The sequence below is a fragment of the Balaenoptera acutorostrata genome, chromosome 7, assembly GCF_949987535.1.
Source record: "Balaenoptera acutorostrata chromosome 7, mBalAcu1.1, whole genome shotgun sequence".
NCBI classification, from domain to species: domain Eukaryota; kingdom Metazoa; phylum Chordata; class Mammalia; order Artiodactyla; family Balaenopteridae; genus Balaenoptera; species Balaenoptera acutorostrata.
Window position 1 is genome coordinate 27,539,503 of NC_080070.1, and position 22,325 is coordinate 27,561,827.

At 33.9% G+C, this 22,325-nt stretch overlaps 1 protein-coding gene across 6 annotated transcripts in view; it reads left to right on the top strand.

Annotated features, from left to right (window-relative positions):
• POT1 (protection of telomeres 1) overlaps nt 1-15,258 on the top strand; it is an 80,447-nt gene extending 65,189 nt beyond the window's left edge. For 3 of the 6 annotated variants that reach the window (XM_057550337.1, XM_057550338.1, XM_057550341.1), the window contains 7 exons: nt 79-268; nt 2,021-2,226; nt 5,330-5,465; nt 8,834-8,922; nt 10,747-10,838; nt 12,399-12,504; nt 14,080-15,258. In XM_057550337.1, the coding sequence (XP_057406320.1) occupies nt 79-268; nt 2,021-2,226; nt 5,330-5,465; nt 8,834-8,922; nt 10,747-10,838; nt 12,399-12,504; nt 14,080-14,192 (932 nt within the window). In that variant the 3' untranslated portion in view covers nt 14,193-15,258. The remainder of the gene's footprint in view (nt 1-78; nt 269-2,020; nt 2,227-5,329; nt 5,466-8,833; nt 8,923-10,746; nt 10,839-12,398; nt 12,505-14,079) is intronic. The other 3 variants (XM_057550339.1, XM_007177214.2, XM_057550340.1) reach the window with 3 other exon arrangements.
• The last annotated feature ends 7,067 nt before the right edge of the window (nt 15,259-22,325 follow it).

Sequence of the window (22,325 nt, forward strand, 5' to 3'; positions counted from 1 at the left end):
ACAACTTAATTGGATTTGATTGTGTATGTTTGTTTCAGGGGGATTCATGTCATGAATATACTTATTATATCCTTGCAGATTTCTCTAACTTAATTCAAAAATTCTTTATAGTACTTACGGATTATCAGTATTTGGAGAAAACCCCACTGTGTGCTATTTTGAAACAAAAAGCTCCTCAACAGTATCGTATCCGAGCAAAATTGAGGTCATATAAGCCCAGAAGACTCTTTCAGTCTGTTAAACTTTATTGTCTTAAGTGTCATTCACTGTAAGTATTTTCCACAACAAAACCAAAGTTTTCATTTCATGAAATTTGTGTATATATGTTTTCTTGTGTGTCAGTTTAAGTCCTAACAATGAGTAAATTGTGATTTTAATGTATTTTGAAAGAATGGTAATCTTTTTAAGAGAAAACACTAATTCTTAGAAAATAAATCCTTTTGGTGTTTCTTAGTAATAATAATTAAAAGTAGCTGCTGTTTTCAGATCTGAAATTCAATTTAGTAGCTCTGATAAATGCAAACAAATAATAACTGTGAAAAGCTGTATAGCACAGGGAGCTCAGCTGGGTTCTCTGTGATGGCCTAGTTGGGTGGGCCGGGGCCGAGGGGAGGTCCAGGTGGGAGGGGCTGTGTGTATGGGTATGGCTGATTCACTTCGCTGTGCGGCAGAAACTAACACAACTTTGTAAAGCAATTATACTCCAATAAATAAATAAATATAATAATAAAAAAAAAGAAGAAAATATTTGGGGGGACTTTCTCATTTGTCACAAAAAAATCTTGAAAGTAAACCATTATTAGCTAAAATCCTTAAATAGAAAAGATTTCTGGTTAGTTGAAATTCCTAATTAAGTGTTAAGAGAAAGCCTTGTTGGAAATATTCCTGTCCTGCTTTATAACTACCATATAGTGAACATAATTTGAACTTTTGTTGGTAATTAAGGATTTCTCAGTTCCTCAAAAGCTTTATGCTAACCATCAATTATTTTATAAATAAGTAAATAAATTTATAAGACATTAGAATGAGTATGTACTTACTAACTCAAGACATATTCTGAAAATTATTTTTAATCCCTCTTCCTCTTTTTTATACAATTTGACTATCTTCCCTCTATATATGTAATATGAACATGTATATACATCTCCATTATATTTATGTGTGTGTACATTGTGTGTGTGCTGTGTACACTAATGTACATATATTTTCCCCTCCACAATCTAAGTATAATACTGTTTGTGGAGATTTTTGATCATCAGATCTCCTTATATAAAACAGGGGACCGTCTTCTACCCATTTGGGCTTGAAATGGTAGTTGGAATTAAAATATAAGTACAGATTTTGGATAGTTCTTGAAGTATTATCAAATTATAGTTCGTAAAATTCTGTAAAAATCATGTAGCTTTGCCAAACAAAACCACCCTCTGTGATAATATTTTAAACAAATAGGGAAATCATCTTAGAAATGTTAAGAGGTTTCACCTAAATTTACACAGCTGATTGGTGACAGAACCAAGACAAGGAAACAGACCTTTTGATTCTAGATTATGCAATTTCTACTGTATCATATTTTACCATATGACTTTTGAAAATTATATTCTAGATTAAAAGGAATCAAATGGAATATTGGTTTGTAAAGTAGGTACCCTATGAAAGTGATATTACTTAAGTGGTAAGTGGATATTTAGCTGGAGTGAAGACGGGGCTCCTGCTGGGAAGTTTAGCATTCCTTACAGAGGAGAACAGTTTGGTGCTAGAAATAATGGTGTCACAAAACCAGGCAAGGAAATTGCTGGTGGTTAATGTAATTATGATATGGATCTAATTAGCCATAAAATGTCATCAAATATCTTTCTATTGAATGAGTCATGTAATCTGCAGAGTGAATTATCTCCATGTTTTAAAATAAGTAGCTGGTTCATAAGCATATAAACAATTTTTTTATTGGATAGTTTGTTAAATTTGAATTTCCAAGCTTATACCAATTGTTTTTGTATTATTTCGTTGTCAATGATTTTAGGCAAGAAGTTCCACATGAGGGTGATTTGGATATAATTTTGCAAGAGGGTGCAACCAAAACCCCAGATAGCAAACTACAAAATACATCATTATATGATTCAAAAATCTGGACCACTAAAGATCAAGGAGAACGAAAAGTAGCTGTTCATTTTGTGAAAAATAATGGTATTCTCCCACTTTCAAATGACTGTCTAATTTTGATAGAAGGTATGATATTTAAGTTGCTGTTCTATTAGACTACAGCTTTTGTTTATGTGTTTCTCTGATTGATTATTGTTAAGTATATTTTAGGGGCAACCTGGGACATATAAAGTCAAAATATTGTTAATTTAAACTTCAAATAATGTAATATATATAGCAACTAGATTCAAATATATACATATACACATATATGTATAAATTTATCTGAATGACATTTTGAAATTACACATTAAACTCAAGTGTTTGCATTTGTCCATCTTGTTGGATTCCTACATGTCATCTTAATGTGACCCAAGGTGATTGCTGAGCTGAATAATAATCAAGAAGCTGCTTGTTATGTTTAGTTGCTGTTATCTTGGCCTCTGGATGTCACTCTTGTTTCATAAAAATAGAATGAAAGTCATCTATTGATAGCTAAATCAAGTAAAGATAACCTGACATATTATACTTTTGTCTTATTTTTATCTACTATTTATCTAATAATCCATAATAAAAGGGGACCATCATCTTTAATATGCATTAGAGAAATCTTTCATTTTGTGAATGAAGTGATCTTTATTACAATGGATTATGATCATTTTTATTCCTGGCATTTTTCTGTCTATAAAACTAACACATAATCGTTTTAGAAAAATAATGTATATATGCGAATACACATGTATATAAACATTGATATTATTTTTATGAACATCACTTGTTTTAACACATTTATAGCATACCAGAAACTATTTTAATTAATTTTATCATCACGACAATCCTGTGAAGTTGGTACTATTATAAGCTGTTTTTTATACATGAGAAAAAACTGAACCACAGAGGAGATAAATGTCTTTCCTAGTACAGGTAGTGGGTGGTGAAACTGAATTGCTTCCAGTTTTTTACATAGCAACTCTGTGATGAACTTTATCTCCCCCCTGAAGTGTAATTGGGCACAAGGAATTAAGTGAATATTGCCCAGTTACTTTCCAGTAAAGTTATCATAATGTGCACATGCTTTAGCAGCATGTGAGATTATCTGTTCACCTACCCTCCTCATAATATACTAGAGCTTTAAAAAATTTGTCCATTTTGATGAGTGAAATGTGACATCTTATTCCATTAGCAGTATTTTAATCTGTACCAGGAGATAGATGTAAAAACAGAAGGACACAGACACACACACACATACATATGGAGTAAATCTATTTATATGGCCTAAAAATAAAATAAAGCTGTGATCCTATCAGGCTTTATTAGAACTGTCCTTGTTGGGCCAACTAAGAGGATGTCAAGTATGCCTTCAGGTCCTTCTGTGCTTTTCTGCCTCCCACAGAATTCTATGCTGAAGCCAAGTTGGCCTTGACCGTCCAAAGGAAGCTTGAATAAAGAAGTCCCCTTAGTTCCTGATCCTGTCTTTAATTACCAGTCAACCCTCAAACTTTCAGCCTCACCTCCTATCGCAATTCCCATCCCACCCTCTAGCCATATTGAACTGGTGATAATTCCTACACCTAGTATATTCCTCTGTGCCTTTTTGCCATTCCATCACTGTTCTGAGAAATTCTGCTCTAATACGTCTTCAGAAGTAAACTCAATAATTCCCTTTATTCAGCAATTCATATAAAATATTTAACGAACACCTACATGCATCAAGCCCTTTTCTGATTTATCAGGCAGATTTGAGTGGTTCTTACTGCAAACTGTATGAACTTCTAGTAGAGCACTTCTTATATTATATTTGTGTTTTATCTGTCTGTTTATAGATTTGTTTCTTTATTAGAATGTAAGTTCCCCAAGGTCAGAATACATGTTCTTTTAATCTATGTATCTTCAGCACCTAGAGTAGTAAACCTGGCATGTAACTGGCTCTCAGTAAATATTTATTGAATATATAAGTACATCCAAAGTAGTAACAGTTTGCCTTACAGAGCCTTTTAATAAAGTCAAATGAAAGTGTATGTGAAAGCACTTTAAAAGGGTTTCATCAAAATGTAAGCTATTTTTATTTTATCATATTTCTGAGTATTATAACTCTAAGCATAGGCTAAGATCTAACTGTAGGATGACATGGCAAACCTGTGGTTTCTAGCTATCACAGAGCTGAGGGAAGAGGTATAGGAGCTGGGCAAGTTAAAACGCCATGAAACTTGCTGTTCTTATAAGATTTATCCACTTTTTTTGAATAAACACTCCTTGGATTGTTGCAAGCCTTTGGTTAATTTCTAGAGTTCTGAAAAAGTTGAATTTGACAATTTTTGCCAAAGTTGTTTTTGCTATTATGGAGAAGTGTATTTTTGTACGTTCTTACTCTGCTATGCCAGAAATGCTTCCCCCTCACAATTGAATTTTAACATTACAAATTTTACACAAATTTTAGGAAATACTCAGAAGTATTTTTATAAATCATATTCTCTTTCCCTGGAGAGGAAGAATTATCAATCTAAGTGAAAAGTACACCAGAAACGGTACCGGTAGGTTTGAGTAATCAGAGAGAATGCTGCCTTTTAATAATGGTGCACCGTTGAGCATACGCTTTCTTCTCAGCCAACATGATGGTTTTAATACCCACCCTGTCGTAGCATTAGGGTAAGTGTGATGGTTTTCATAGGAAAAATGAATAAACACTCTACAGGAATTCCTATTACATAAACTGTTTGCATCTATATTTAAATTCAGTGTTAAACTGAAAAGATTTATTTCAAACTCAAGACTAAATTTGCCTAGACATTAGTAGTAAATAGCAAATTTAATAATGGGAATCCTGTCATATTTTGACTCTCAACTTTGTTCTTTTTAGATCATTTGAACTGAAGTATTCCTGGCATAAAGAGCAATTTGTATAAATTTTAAAAGACGGTTCATACTTCACAAACCTTATATTTTGCTAAAATCTCAGCATTTTTGCTCAGTGGTTTCTTTAATCAATGAATAGGATCCTAAGCTTACAAATTATTATTTTTAACAATAAATGTATAAGTGCATTAAATCTCTTAAATTCATGGTATTTGTTGTCTTTTTCTGTCAATCCCTTTAGTCCTTTACTGTTGCTCATGTGTTACTTAATAGGTACTCCAGTTTGCTTACTTTATATTTGTACTACTTGAAGGGTTTACTTGTTCTGTTTTAATAGGAGGTACACTTAATGAAATCTGCAAACTCTCAAACAAGTTTCATAGTGTAATTCCTGTGAGATCTGGCCATGAAGACCTGGAAGTCCTCGACCTTTCAGCACCATTCCTTATACAAGGAAAAATACATCACTATGGGTATGTTTTCAATAATGGGAATTCTGGGAATTTTAAATTTTATTTATTATTTTATTCCACTTGTTACTATATATTCAGTGGATACTTATTTAGTACCAATTTATAGGTACTAGATTTTTTGGTATATATCTATTCTTCGGATACCGTATATATTGAGTGCCTACAGTGTGCTAGGTTTAAGGCTGTCCCAAAGGCTAATATTCATTTGCTTTCTTTCATAACAATTTAGGTATTAGTTACAGAGAAAGTTCAGAGCTGTATCCTAGCAAAAGTTAAGTGATTGAATTCCAGAATTTCTGTGCCACAAAGTTATAAATGAGTTGCCACTGAGAAACTGGAAGATATCAGAATACAGTAGGAGCTAGAAACAGATGTCTAGGTTTGGAAGGAGGCAGTATAGATAGAATCTCTGTTTCCACTTGATCAAACAATCACCCTGGAAGTGCTCTGCTTTGAGAAACCTTGGATTATAGAATATTTTCTGCTTTATTGGAAAATACCAAATTGTTTTTCTAATGATTGTAACATTTTATGGTCCAATCAGCAGTGTGTAAAAATTTGTTTACCCCGGGTTCTCTTCCACGGTTAGCTCTTGGTATTAGTCTACCTTGTAATTTTGTTAGACTGATGAGCATCAAATAGTATCTATGTTGTTTTTGTTTGCATTTCCTAGATGACTAGGGAGTTTAAACAAGTCTCATGTTTATTGGCTATTTAGGTTTTCTCTTCTGTGAATTCCATATTCACATTTTTCTATTCAATTACTGGTCTCTGTTTTGGTTCTTATGTGTGTTTACGTGATTGTAAAAATTCTTTCTATATGAGAGATACTAAACATTTGTCAGTTATGTGCATTTCATCAAACTTCTAGTCTGTCCTGTACTTTTTAACTCTATGCTTCCTTTTGTTTTACAGATTTTTCAAATATTAATATAGTCATATTTACCAAAATGTTTGACAAGGCAAAGTTTTTGCAAAACTTTACTTAGATTTCTGGATCTGATGCTTTTTTAATGGAACAGAAACTAATGCTTCAGTTTCTTACTAGTTACACAAATTTTAAGGATTTGTTTCTTCTTGAATCTATTTTATTAATGAAAGTTTTCTAGAGAAGTATTTCATTTATCTTTTAAATTTAAATTTATTGAGATAAAATAATTCATAGTACTTTCTGATGATTTTTAAATCTCCTCTTCATCTGTTCTTGAATCCACTTCATGTTATTTGCTCCTTTTTTTCCCTTGGACTTTTTTGCCAAAGCAACTAGCTTTTGTTTTTGTTGATGCTCTCTATTTTTTTATTATTGTTCTTAACTTTATTTTCTTCCTTTACTTTCTATAGGTTTCCTTGGTATTTCTTTTTTGTAATGTTTTTAATTGAATGCTTACCTCACTTAATTCATTATTTTTTAATATGTTTTTAAATATTTGTATTTAAGTCTGTAATATACCTCCTGAGAAAATAGACATAGCTTTAACCAAAGATTTGATACGTAGTGTTTTTCTGGTCACTTCTAAGTGTTATGCAATTCCTATTATTTCTTTGGCCCATGAATTATTTCACTGTGTATTTTAAATTTTTCCACACACTCATTTTAGGTGCTATGCTTTTGTTTGTATTTTAGTTAGATTACTTTTTAACCAAGTGGTGTGATGCATTTCATAATGATTCTTTGAGATTTGTTTAGTTTTGCTTTATCCTAGAATGTGTTTGTTCATAATTTGTACATATTACATAGATTTTAAAAAGAAGGTGTATTCTTTAACAGTTGTGTTTAGTGTTTAATAGTGTTTAGTTATGTCCATTAGACAAGCTTGTAATCGTATCCAAAACTTATCTTTCCTTTGTAATTTTATCTGTCTAATCACTTCTTAGAGACTGTGCTAAACGTCCTCTGTGATTGTAGGTTTGTGACCTATTATTCTGTCAATGTGTGCTTTATATGTTTTGAGTCCTTTTTGCTTGCTCAATCAGGTTCAGTATTTCATCTTCTGGTGAATTCATTGTACTGTATATCCTTATGTAATGACTTCATCTTTCATCGTGATTTTTTGCTGTAAGGTTTATTTTTTTCTCGTTTTCTTATTACTATATCAGAGTTTTTTTGATTGGTAATTGCATGGTGTATCTTATTCTCATCCCGTTGCTTTTATGTTTCTTTGTTGTTATATTTTAGTAGGTCTCATAAATAAATACTTATCAGTAGATTTTAGTTGTTTTTTAATAGATGAGTTTAAAATATGTTAATTACTGAAACATTTAGGTTTTATTTCTATACTGTACTTCTTGTTGTTTTCCACTTATATTATTATTGTTTCTCTTCCCACCCTTTTTTCTGTTATTACTTTATTTTTTTTTCCAGTCTTCTATTGGATTAATTTATTAAAATGTTCTCATTTTTCTCCTTTTTCCTCTTTTATTACTTCGGAAGTAATGAATTCTCTAATTTATGCTTATTACTCTTAATTTTTAATTTGTACACTTAATTTTTAATTTGTATACTTGCTTTATCAATGTCTAAAGTTTAATATCACAGCCGTTTTTTTTTTTAAGAAACTAATACTCGTCATTCAATTACCTTTTTCTGTTAAAGAAAAAACTTTTATGTATTTAAAGAGTGGAAGGGGATAACATTTAATATAGTTACCCTCTGTTTTCCCCCAGATTGCAAATGAAAAGGAATCTGCATGAACCTTTTGAATGTTGATTTTTATATTTTTATCCAAGCATATTTTCTCATCAACATCTCCTAAACATTAATACATATAGTAAAAAGTAAATTGCTTGTACTTAAAATGTTTGTATGTAAGTAAAGCAAAATACCTATACTAGATAATAGGCAATTTTAGTGTATTATGTAATTTTAGATTGATTTGTATACAAAGGATAACTATAGTACTAGGCATCATAAACTGTGATCCTCTAAATATATGCTAGTACTGACTTCCTTAGAATAATTTTTTCCTGTTGCTGTATTTATAAAATTAAGACCTTGGCTATTCCATATTGTTCACAGAGCCATAAAATGAAAGAGTCCTTAGAGTTTGTCTCTTCAGACTTTTTGTTTTACCAGGTAAGGAAATTAGCCAAATTAATTAACAATCTGCACCTGGAACCTCTCTCATTGTCAACTTAGAGTTGTTTATTCTGAACTGTACTATCTTTTTAGATTGCTTCTATTGTAAGAAGCTTATTTTTTTTAATAATTCTGTTTGTAATATGCACATTACAATACAGGAAGTGCAGTGCTCTTTTGTTTAATAATATACTTTTTAAACTGCATGCTTGAATGGCAAAAATGTTATAATAATTAAATGAGTTGTAATAATTACTTATAATAAATCATTTTTTTCTTTTATTAATTTCAGATGTAAACAGTGTTCTAGTTTGAGACCAATACAGAATCTAAATTCCCTGGTTGATAAAACATCATGGATTCCTTCTTCTGTGGCAGAAGGTTAGCTAAGTTTCTGTGTCCTGTCATTGTAACTGTCTTTGTATAAGGTGATCTCACTGAGAATATTTCAATATTTGTGGATATTGTAAAACCAGAGCAAAGGCTGAACTAAAGTTTAATTGTCCTTAAGCAAAACCATTCATAGTGGTCATAATAAAAGTATAAATGTTTAAAATAATTGAAAACTTACTTTTAAGCATCTGCCAATGTTTTTCAATTATTACATTTTAATTTTCAATAATTTAGTAATCATAAATACAACTTGTGAAAAATCTCTCCAGTTTATAGTATCTTGGGATTGAAAAGAGTTGTAGAGATAGCTATTACAACTTTTTACCCAATACAAGTCTTTAGCTGGAACAACAAGAATCTTTTTATATCACGTTATTAACTGTGGTTATCCAGCCTTGGCTTAAAACTCTTCAGTGACTGGGGACTCGTTCCATTGCAAGGTAACATATCTTACTTTTTAGGTGCAGTACTTAACAGTGAGGCAAAATCTGCTTACCTATAATTTTAACATGGGCCACATTCTGTGTACTAGAATTAAAGTACATCTGTTCCCTCTTCTATAAAATCAACAAACTGTACATTTGAAGATAATCTGTCAAGTCTTCATTGAGTCTTTATTTCTCCAAGCAGGTACCCTCACTTCCTTTGGTACTTTCCCACATTCCTTACTATTTTATTTCTCCTCCTCAGTAAACATTCCATTTTACCAGTGCTCTTCTCAAAGTTTGGTACTCAAAGCTAGAAACAGAGCTGCAGGTGTTGGCCAATTCAAAATATGAAGAAAACCTTTATTTACCTAAGATTGGATACTGCTGCTACTTGCCTGAAAATTTTATTGTGTAGATATTTATTTGTATACTTGGTTTTGTTTTCTTCCTCTTTTAATCCGGCTATATATTACTGCTAACTCATATTTTGTTTGTGGTCCAGTGAAATTCCAGGTTACTTTTGCATGAGCTTCTTACTATGTGTTTCAAGCTTGGTCTCCTCATCCTATACTAAATATAGTTTTTTGTTTGCTTGTATGGTCCCTCGGGGTAGGTTTTATGTTCATCCTTCTTGGTTTTAGCTCACAGTTTATGCCTATCGAGAACTTCTGAATCTTAAAAATCAATTCCTCAGTATTAGCAATTTCTCTCATGTCTGTATGCCCTAATTTATTTGTTTTACTTGCTCCCTTTATTGCTGAATATGGATTCCACAAATGGAAGACGATATTCCATTATATAAGCATATCGAATGTCTTCCATTTCCAGACACAAAGTAAGATGTTCATTTTAAGCTATAAATTTTCATATGATTTAGCATCTCTTTAATTTCTTCCTTTTTCCTCATCTTACCAAATTATGAAATCTCAGATTCTCACATCATTCAACCAGATGATAGCTCTTAAAAAATAATTGATCCCTATGCTTAAAATACAAAGGAGAGAGACATGTTAAAAAATCCTAACTATTGAACTGTATGCTGTTTCTGAATTGCCTTTCATGAGTTGGTTTTTATGTTTTTTATGTTTTCTATCAAGATCAACTCATTTTAAAGATAATGCTGTATTAATATTTAATTTAAAAAAGAGACTACTGCTCATGAGTCATTATCCCTATACAGGTGTAGTGTAATGTTCCAAAATTACCCTTCTAAAATGAGCTTAATATATTGGTATTAGAGAACAAAAAGGGATAAGTTTTTTTAATCTCTTGAGTTATTTTAGTAAATAAGACTAACAGGTATCTAATATCATAAAACAATTTTTTCTTTACTTTGATTAAGGCATAGGAGATTCATATGGTTTCAACTTTTTTCCTTCATTAGTACTGGGTATTGTACCTCTCCAACATGTGTTTGTGATGACATTTACTCTTGACGATGGAACAGGAGTATTGGAAGCTTACCTCATGGATTCTGTAAGTAATAGAGGTAGTGAAGATACTTCTGATTAAAAACTAGTACTTTTTAAAATTTTAATATATTTATTCATGCCTACTTTGTTACTGAGAAGATTTAAGGCAACTCGGAAGAATAAATAAAAGACAAGCACATAAATCTTAAATTGTCTATGTATTTCTCTCTCTTTTGATTTGACACTGTAAATCTTAATATGTGAATAATGAAAAATTGAGGAAGTTCTACTCCAGGAGCCAAAGGCAGAGGTATGGTCACACCCTCAGGCATTATCTATTAGCATTTCACTGGGCTTTTTAAGCCTCCACATTTCATATTAGAGAGAATGAAATTACTTTGATAGGGAGATAGTTGTTATGTGTGAAGCTAGGTAGCTGTCCACAAGACCACCTTCATTTCTGATAGTGCCAAGTTTGGAGGTTCCCAAGACCACCCTTACTTCTGACACCAGTTGAAAGTTCAGAGGTCCCCGAGAGCACCCTTAGTTTTGATAATTCACTAGAAAGACTCACAGAACTTATTGAAAGCTAATATGCTCACTGTTAACAATTTATTACAGCTAAAGGATATAGGTTAAAATCCTCAAGGGAAGAGGTACATAGGGCAGAGTCCAGGAAAGTTTCTAACATGGAGCTTCCGTTTGTTCTCTTCCCATGGAGTAGTGGACAGTGTTACTTTCCTGGAAATGGTATGTAACAGTACACGTGAGGTATTGCCAACCAGGGAAGTGCAACTGAGCCTTCGTGTCCAGAGTTTTTTTTGGAGCTTCATCAAGTAGTCATGGTTGGCTGCCCATGTGACTGATCTCAATCTTCAGCCCCTCCAGTGGTCAAGTTAAAACCACATGCTCCAAACTCCCCACCCTAAATCACAATGTTAGAGTGACCCAGGGTCTCCAGGCAAAAAAGAACACTCCTATGAGGCATGGCATTCCAGGGGCTTAGAGGTTACCTCTCAGAAACCGAGGGCAAAGGCCAATGAGGTTAAATTTTTTACTACACACACTGGAAAAACTCTGGGGTAAGGTTGAGGACACTTTTTCTCCTGCCTAAATAAATTATTTATCCATTTATTAAATAAGTATTTAATGAGCACTTACTGTATGCCAAGTGCTACTCTTTGTGATGGGGATATAGCAATGAGTGAAACAAGCAAATTCCTTTCTCTCCTGGAACTTATAAATAGGAGAGGAGAAAAAAAATTTAAACAAATAAATATATACTATATATTAAAGTCTTTTAAACTTAATACTTAGACATTGTAGGTGCTCAATACATATGCTACCAAGAGAATAGTAAGCCTCACTGTATTCTAATCATTATTCTTATCATTAAGTCAGAGTGGTTTAACTTGATTTTATATATATGTATCATAGCTGTTTTTAGATTAAAGTAGTAAATCAGATTTTAGAGTTTAGACTAGCACTCTAGTTTATGAATTCTACGATATAGTGTGAATAGTCTAGATTATTTTAATTAGATAATATTCAAATAATTTTGTATTAATTATAACTTCTGAAGAAGATAAAGATCATTTCCTTATTTCTTCATATTTCGCTTAAGGAAAAATTTTTCCAGATTCCAGCATCAGAAGTCCTAATGAATGATGGCCTTCAGCAAAGTATGGATATGATCATGGATATGTTTTGTCCTCCAGGAGTAAAAATTGGTAGGCAGTAATATTTAACAATCCATTCATTCTTTTTCTTGAAATAATACCTAGCATATGGCTAAGCTATGGACTTTTAGAGGTATTAAAAACTTTGAAATCTGAATCCAAATAAATTACTAAGTAGTGATTGATTATACTGTATGAACCTATTGATGAAGATAGTGGCAGGGATAAAATAGGTATGAATCATAATTCCTGAAATGAAAAAAGTTTTTTAAAATATTTTGAAATATTGATATAACAAGGGGGAGGCAATTTTGATCACAAGCACATTTGATATGATGCTTATGCATACAAACAGTTGAAATTAAACCAACAAGGATGAAATTTTGACAAGAAACATTTCCTACAACAAACTCATTTAGCCTGTTTAATTCAATTGAATTAAATTGAATTGAATTGAATTGTCTATTCAATATTAACTAGTTTCAGATTTTACAAGTTTTTATTTTACTAAATATTTTTGTCAGCTTTAGTTGTTTTCTGTGTAACATTTGATTCATCAACCAGTCTTCAGGTCAAATTGTATTGATTACACCTACTGCCACTGATTTTTCCTTTTGTGGCCATTATTTCTCTTTGCATTGAAACTTGCAGATCTAAGTCATTTTAAGACAATTTGACTTCTAACAGTTTTTCATCAGTAACAAATTTTACCACCTGCAGATCTAGCTGTTGTCAGTTTAACGTTTATAGGTTATTTTAAGTCAGGTTTTATTTTCCCCTGGTCAGTCTTTGCATTCTATAACAATTCCAAAAAGATAGTTTTTGTACATCCATAACTAAGTCTAACTTACATACTTTTATTTGATGTCACCTTTTATTTTTGTTGGCTGCTTGGATTCTTTTGGATAAATTTCTGCAAATAAAACTGCCATATCAAAAAGCATAGGCCTGATAGGCTTTTGATACATACTGCCAGATTGCTTTTCAAGAGCATTTTACCTATTTATGGTTCTACCAGCAGTGTAGGAGAGTGCCTGTCTTGCTTGACCCTTGCCAGTAGTGAGGACTATATTAAATGTCTTTCAAATTCAAACTTCAAGAAATATTAACAAACTGTTCTAGAAGTTATAAACAGATTTACTGTGGTCGTGACCAAAGCTTGGGAAATGGTATCTATGGCTGCCAACATTGCTTGGACACAATACCTGGTACCTGATGGGAATTTCAACTAGACAGATGTAGGGGTGAGCTGGTTTCTTTGCAGTCAACCAAGAAAAACAAAACAGGGGAGATCAGTAAGTGATCAGCAGAAAAAAAAGGAATAAAAGTTGGGAATGACGTAGATTACTACCTTTGCTATCAAATATTTTGAAAAACCCCACATTTAATGACTTTCCTGTTGTTGGGAAAAATTCTAATTAGTCAGAATTGCTACAAAACAATAACATGAATCCAGTGTGTGTTTGGAAGAGCAGATAATGGTAAATGTGGTGAGTGTATTTATTTATTTTTCAAGCTAAATTAAATATACTAATCTTACTAGCTAAGCATTATGCTTAGATACATATTTCAGAGTTATTTGTTTAGTTTTAATGGTTAAATAGCATTTCTTTTTTTGATTTGTAGATGCATATCCATGGTTGGAATGCTTCATCAAGTCGTATAATGTCACAAGTGGAGCGGAGCAGCAAATTTGCTATCAGATTTTTGACACCACAGTTGCAGAAGATCTTATCTAATTTTGACATTCAACTTAGCATATGTAAAATGCTATAATTTTGGAAAACATTACTATTTTCTATGAGATTGCTATAAAAGACATAAGAGATTTTAGCTCTGTAGTTTATTTTCCATTTTAACCAGTATTTAAAAATTTTTTGACAAATAGGCATGTGTTATCTTAATACCCTCTTATAAGTTAAAAATGTTCCTGTTGCTCAAAATATTCAGTATGATGGCTGTGAGGGATATAAAAGAGAGACATCGAATAAATAAGGACTGTGTTTTCATTTACTCTTTACTCTCCTCCTTTCAGAGAAGCTATTTTGTTACCCTACCCTAAAAATCACTCTCCCTATTGGTTTTTCCATGTGTCAGCCACTGACTTCTCTGCCATCCATCATGCCTGCTTGAGCTTCTTTTTCTGTCCTGATTTTTATATCAGCAATTTGGATGACTTTAGCATGTATATGGGATTAGGAAATGTCCTTACCTTAAATCTTCCACTCTTACTGGGTGCAAGGATTTGATCTGTTTTGTTTTTATGCAAAGGGATCTGCTTGAACAAGTACTCCTTGAAGAAATGCTTGTCTGAGTGAGCTACAGTGTGCTTGAAAAGAGTGATTTGCTTTAAGTGGAAGTAGCAGAATTGCTTTCTTTGGGTGCTGATTTTGACTAATTGAGGATAAATCCATTTTTTCAGACCTGAAATATGTGCTTTGATTGCTTGTTTCTCTACATGATATTAGAAGTTATTCCATTCCTACTCAACCTAATCAAGTGGTCAGATCTGCAATGTTAGCGACTTATGTATGTTACCCTTTTTGTTAGGGTCTTATGTAAAATATACTTATATTTCAGTATAAGTATATACTGAACATTGAATGAGAAATTAACTCAATATGATAGTCTGCTTTTTACCTGATGATATTTGTCAAATTTAAAATCATGAAATTCAGTTTTATACAAATGCTTCTGTATATTTGTATATATGTAAAGATTTATGTATGTTATTTGCTGAAGACTGAGAGATACAGATCTGCCTAGTTCAATATTAGTGAAGAATAAATAAATGTACACATTTCAGCTGTTTGATTTATTTGCCCTATGTTGAGCTGAGGCATGATTTGGGGTGAAGAATCAAAGCAAGTGTGTCAATATAGCAGATATTTAGGACTGTCTACACACTAAGTACCATACTAAGTAAGCACTTAACGTGTATTTTAGTTTCAAAACAACCCATCTTCCTGATAAGAAAACTGAGGTTTCACTGATAAGCTGACTTGACTAAATGCATACAATTATTAAATGCCGGTCAGCACTTGAATCCAGGTAGTCTCTGCTCAGGGGCTGCATTGTTAGCCACTGCAGGACTCTGGAGCAAAAGCTGGTATGGGGTTTTCTGCAAGTGGTTCTCCCTTAAATATCTGAAGTAACATCGCAGATAGAACCAAAAGGCTTTTCACACCTTATTGGCCAAAAGGATTGAATATCTGATTTCCTCTGCTCATAATAACTCTAAATTCGAATTCCTGAGTATATTAGCACATTTCCAGACCTAACTACCCATCTGCCCCATCGCCGAATTATCAGCTTGTTCGAGACAATGGAAGAGACCGACGCTGCTGTTTTGGAGATGTACACTCTTGGTTCAAAACATATTCAAGGAAAAACTTTTAAGAAATGTTTTAAGAAATTTTTGGTATTGGTGGTATGCTAGGGACACAAAAATGAGAGAGGCATTTTCTCTTCCTTCGGGAAGCACCCAGTCTAGGAGAGTAAGGGTCAGAGGTGCAGGGAGTGCCTCACGTGTCAGCCTGTGCTGTCTGCCAGTTAATAAAGTAAAACTATGAATTTTCATGATTTCTCTTTACCTTTTGTTTTGTTTAGTAAACCCCTACATTGTCATCATTTTTGGTTTTTTTAACTTTTCAGGTTTGAACAAGAAGAGTTTGTCAGCCCCTAGTGTTTATCCAGCGGTGATGTATGTGCCTTACCCTAATCGGGAACCCAAGTGTTTAAGGGGAGTTCCATTTCTGGAGCAACAACTAGACGATAGTTCATCGTGCCCAAATTTGAGCCCTGTCCCCTTTGTAGTCCGTGTGACTATTGGTAGAATCTTCCTGTCAGATTTTAAATTACATAAATTTAAGAACGTAGTATGCGTACAGCCTCTTCCTCAGTCTCCAGTCTCCGCGGCATCCATTGTTTCAGACACTACTGGATTCTCTTGAGGCCTCCACGCTGTTCTGTATGAGGAAGAGAGTGCATGTCTCAGAAAATCTGAGGCAGTCGATTCCTCTTTATCTAGATGTGATAATGAAAAGTGCTCTGCTCACAGGCTCTTTCTGTGGCCACCTCATACCGCTTTATTTGAGGGAACTATACCTGCCGAGAAGGAGTGCATCATTCCCCATTTCGTTTTACCCTGGTCATGTTGCACATAGGGTGTTGTTTCTAAATAAATAGAGAAAGGCTGGTGTTGGTGGAACAGAAGGAGCTGAATACATCTTTGACTACCTGGGAAAGCAGTCTCCACACAATACTGGCTGCCCGGTTTTCAAATCTGTAGATCCTGTACCCAAGCTACTTGCACACACAGGAATGGGCCAAAATCTTTCTCCTGCCTGTGCCCCAGCTGACTGCTCTTTTGTTTCCGAAGTCAACGCATGCATTTGTCACTAATTGTGACTCTCAATCCAGCCAATCTCTTCTATACTCTATGGAAGCTTTCATTGGTATCTGGGGAAAATGCTACATTCTTCTGATTATTTTCAGTATTTTGAATTTTGACCATGCATTTCATCAAGTTTTGTTTTTATCTAGAATTTTTTTTTAATGAAAGTGATATGTACTTGTAAGAATTTGAAACAGCGTAAAGTATGTAAGGTTGAACTAATTCGTGCTTTAACTAGTACCCCAGAGGAAACCACTTTTAACAATTTGGTGTATAATTTTCCAGACTGTTTTCCCGGAGAACATGTAAGTATGTGTATATATACATTTTTTAAAATAGCATTATGCTATGAATATATTTTGCAACTTGCCTCTGTCACTTTGTAGAGTGGATTTTGGTTTTTTATGTCAGTACACATAGAGAAACTTGTTTGTAATCATTCAGCATAAGTCACTTTTTAGTGGGGAATTCTCCGATCATTTCACTTTCTATTTTTGTAGTGGTTTGGGGTCTAAGTGTTCTTCTTATGCCAATTTTGGAATTTTATATTTTTATAGAATGTATTCTGTTGTTGACTTTATTACCTTATAGTTATTCATAATATTATTTTTATTACCCAGTTTGTATTTTATCTGGTGTATTTTCCCTTTAAATAAACCTGGAGCCCCTGGGACCTGGTTTCACTATATCTCCCGGAGTTTTTCAAGTGATCGGAATTTTGAAAGTCTGTCCAGACTTCCTAATACAGGTTAGGACGCTGCCATGACATAGCTGTCTTGAAATATTCTTTTATGCTTTAAAGAACTCATTGTGAAAAGAATTACGTTAATATAAAAAAGGAGAACGCCTCCTGTAGTGCTTTTCATTAGGAAATTCAGGTTCTATGAATGATATGGTGAGTCACACTCAAGTTCTAGAACATCATTTTAGGTGAAATAAAAAAATTTCTTCCTCTGCTGGTCCCTCAGTGTCTCTGGATAGTGACAAAGCCTCCCACCCACTCTAGAAAGAGGGGGAACTAGACAGCTCGTAAAATCTGGGCAGAGTGATCTTTCTTGTTTTCCCTCGGGTACTTGGAAATAGTATCGAAACTCACCAGCGCGCTCAGGTATGTGAGCTCATATCTTTTGGCAGTCAGGAAATGAATCAGTAGCCCTATGTATTATTTTTCCCTGCAGTATTGTGATTTAAGCTGTTAGAAAGTTTGAGATCACTTAGGGTTTCAAAGTGATGATCATCTTACATGGAGATTAATGGCCCTTCCATTCAGGACTGCATTTGATGGGTAGAGAACTATTAGGCATCAATTACAATGATAAGGATAATGCATCAATGTGCTGATGCCCCCTCAGATGTGCTGATTGATGAAACATGGATAGTTCAGAGACTCCTCTGCTATTTTTAGACCATAACAACATCCTGATGAATGTCTATTTTTTTCCCCTTGAAATCTAGGCCACAAAGTCGCATTTGTATTCATGTGTGTGTGTCTGGGTGTGCGCGCGTTTCTTCTCTGCTTTGAGTTCACTTTGCAGGGCACTGTGTTGGAATTTACTTTGACAACCTCGTCCACAACTGCCAAAGAAAGACATTTTCAACTTGTGTGAAAGTTTCTTTTATTTCGTCTATTCACAATACTTTGAAGATATGGAGCATGTGTTTATTGAAAGCCTTATCTCTATTAATAAAATATTCCATCAAATATTGTTGCAGTTTCTAAACAGGTACCTTTTCATATACAACCCTGAAGCCCTGGTATATACCTTTTTTTTTTTCTCCTGTACCTTCAGAATGATTTTTCCCTTCTGTGAAATATGAACTCCCAGATAAAAGCCGATTTGTCTTTACATATAACTCTATTCCTCAGCAGATTTTTGTCCTCCATTAGAGGGCAAAGTCCTTCTAGAATTTCTCTTGCCAAGTTTAGCTACCTCATAAATGATTTTCTGTCCCAAGCTGCTGTTAGAGTTCATAGGAATGGTAACATTTAAAAATCACAATTGTTGGAGTCAGATGAAAATATTGCTTGTGATAGATAGGCATGGTTCTGGTTTTATTGGGTTGTATAGGAAGTCCTATGTGCTTACTCCCCATTAGATGGGGTTCTCGAATGATAAACTTGCCCTTAAATTTTGGAATCATTAACAAATATTTCTGCACAATGATCAAAGCTTAAATGGAGGTTAAGATAAAGAATACAGAGTACAGAATAGGCACTTAAAAGTCAGCTCATACATTCATTTATAATTCATACTGTGTCTATCCAAAAAGAGTTGGATGTGGTTTATAATAAAAGACAGACATGGGACACAACCTGTAGAATTAGGGCAAGAAGACAGGAGCTAAATAAAGAGAAGAGCGTTAATTCAAAATTCCTAACCTATGGGCTACTGCAGGTTTTGAATAATACTTCTACATGAAGATGCAACAGGTTACATAGTTCTTATTAAATAACAAGAATGATGTTATTAGATACAAACCTTTTATTAGTCTCAATTTCAAGACAAGGTGGATTTTTTAAAATGTGAAACAACAATTTTTGAATTAATAGTATTTGAAACTTGATCCAAAATGGTGAGAGGTAAGCTCTGCAAATGGAAGAAATAAAGCAGGGGAATTTCCCACTGGCTAGCCACCTTTTGGCTCTTATATGAGGCACTTTTTTTTTTTGGTTTTGTTATTAATGATTAAAGTGTTTCAAATACCTATGCATATTCAAGAATTATTAGAAGCATTAATGAATTACCACAGGAGAAAAAAAATCAATTCCCTTCAGATGCAAATATCACTGAGAAAATTAGCTCTTTTTACCTTTTTCTTTTCTAGTTTCAGGTAATGAAATAAAAAGAGATGTCTGTATTCAATGTTTCATGTCAGGAAGAATATGGGTTTTAATGAATCTCAGTCCTTAGGAAGATAATATGCTCCAGTATTTCACCTTCAGTGTTCCAGGGAAGGTATTGCTTTAGTCATAAGTAAAACAAGCTTCACACTGGTGCCCAACTGGGAATTTGCTGGGAGAGTATTTTATCTACACCAGATTTACTAAGCACTAACTGCCCAAACATTAGATCTAGTCATCTTGATTCCTCTCTTTCATTAACAGCCCACAACCAATCCATTTGAAAAATCATCATAGATCGCTCTTTAAAGTTCATCCAGAATTTGACTACTACTTAGCACCTCCTCTGCTACCATGCTGGCCATGCAACCATCTTCTGCCTTGACTACAGCCGTATCTCCCCAACTGGCCTTTCTGTTTCCACAATTTCTGCACATGGAATATTCTCCATACAGCAGCCAGACTGATTGATTAAAACATAAGGCCAATACCATCATTTTCCAGTGTTCTCTAATGTCACACAGTGAGCTTACCATGGCCTTCACTGCCCAATGCGATCCATTTCCTTACTCCCTCTCTGACATCTCTTACTATTACATTTTTCCTCCCACTCCTCTCCACTGGTCCCCTTGTTTGCGTACCAGGCAGTCTCTCCCTTCATGGACTTTGTAACTTGATGTTGTTACTTTAGTCTGGACATTGTTGAACTCTTCCAGGTTCCTTGTGTCCCACCTCCCCCTGATCCTCTGTAACATATAAGGTTAGGCCTTCCTAACCTTATGGGAAGGCCTCCCCTGATCATGTAAAGACCACTCTACCCCATCATGCTTCATTCCCCACCCCTGACTTAATTTTCTCTATTGCACTTATCCGTCTGACATTGTTTTGCTAGTTCATACTGTTTCGCTTTCCTAAAAAAAATGAGCTCCCTAGAAACAGGGAGTTTGATTTGTTCACTGCTATTTACCCAGTGCCTAGAAGTTCCTGGCATATAATAGTTGCTTAGTAATATTCCTAGAACCAACAAAGTATTTGAGACTCAAAATCTGACAATACTAGAATTTATTAGCACCTAAAGTGATATGAACATTTAAAGGGATTTCTGGCACGCAGAAATTTGCATTTAAAAATGAAACCTAGGGACCTTCAAGATGGCAGAGAAGTAAGATGTGGAGATCAACTTTACTAGTATGAACGGAGGCAGAAGAACGGATAAGTGACCTGGAAGATAAAATAGTGGAAATAACTGCCACAGAGCAGAATAAAGTAAGAAGAATGAAAAGAATTGAGGACAGTCTCAGAGACCTCTGGGACAACATTAAATGCACCAACATTCGAATTATAGGGGTCCCAGAAGAAGAAGAGAAAAAGAAAGGGACTGAGAAAATATTTGAAGAGATGTTAAAATAAATAAATAAATTAAAACCCAGGTAACTTTGATGCAGATTGAACAAAGATTCTATGGGTCTGAAGCTCAGTAATTTGCATTTTTAGCAATCTCCCCAGGTGATACCTTTCAGGGAAAAGATTCAGAACCATTATTTTAGAAATTATTTAGAGTATGAAGTCTGTATCTTCTTGCTTCATTTAATTTACCTGCCTGGTCTTGCAAGCATTTGAGTTGAAGCACCTTGAACTAGAATCTGAACCAGTCTGTGGTTCTTAGCCTTGGCTTCATATTATAATCACCTGGGAGGGAGCTTTAGCAGCATTGGATCCTTGGGCTCTTGCTCTGGACTGCATGGATTCAACCCCTGTCTACACCCCCAAACTAGTTGTTTGACCTTAGGCAAATTGGTTAGCCTCTCATGAAAACTGAGAATAGTAATAGTGCCCACCTCAGAAAACCATGCGGAAGTGGAAGGGTGGGGCAGAGTGGATTAAATGAAATAATATATGTAAAACACTTAGAATTTGGCACATAGGAAATCCTCATAAAGGATTAGATATGATTACTAAGCTTTGGTGACAAAAACCAATCTTTATTGCTATTCTCTTAGAAACAAGATTTGAAATTTGCTTATCCTTCTACTTTGGATTCCTTAACATCCAAGCAAGCTCTGCTGCTGTGGTGCCAAAGGGAAACAGCTACACACTTGGGGTCACTCCAGACCCAGTCTAGTGAAGCTATTACAAAAATGGGAATGTAATGGAGTGAATATCATTGGACCAATTGACCAAAGAATTCTCTCCTAAGAGGATTATCTTGGATAGTTTTATTATTTCAAGTCCCATTTTCTCAATATCTCATTTTTATTGTGAAAAATACAGAGAAACAAAGAAACGTAAGATAAACAACAGTCATTATGGGTCTGTAGGGTTGATTTTTATTTTTAAGTAGAGGGATAGCTTGACTAACTGACAAGAGGAGGAATCTGAACGTCCAAGTGTGCAATCACTGAGAAAGTTGAAAATATTTTTTCTGATTAAAATCCGCAACTCTGAAACAATGGTGGAAAAGGAAGAAACAATCGTATGTAAATTTTACGGAGAACTTTTTTGCATTGTAGTCAGTTCACAGAAGTCTCTTCAGTTTCTGCATTTGAGTCACTTAAAACTAAAATACAAATAAAGCTACGGATTTCCCAATGCTTATATCATTCAGAAGTAGTTATATTTAATAAGTCATTCACT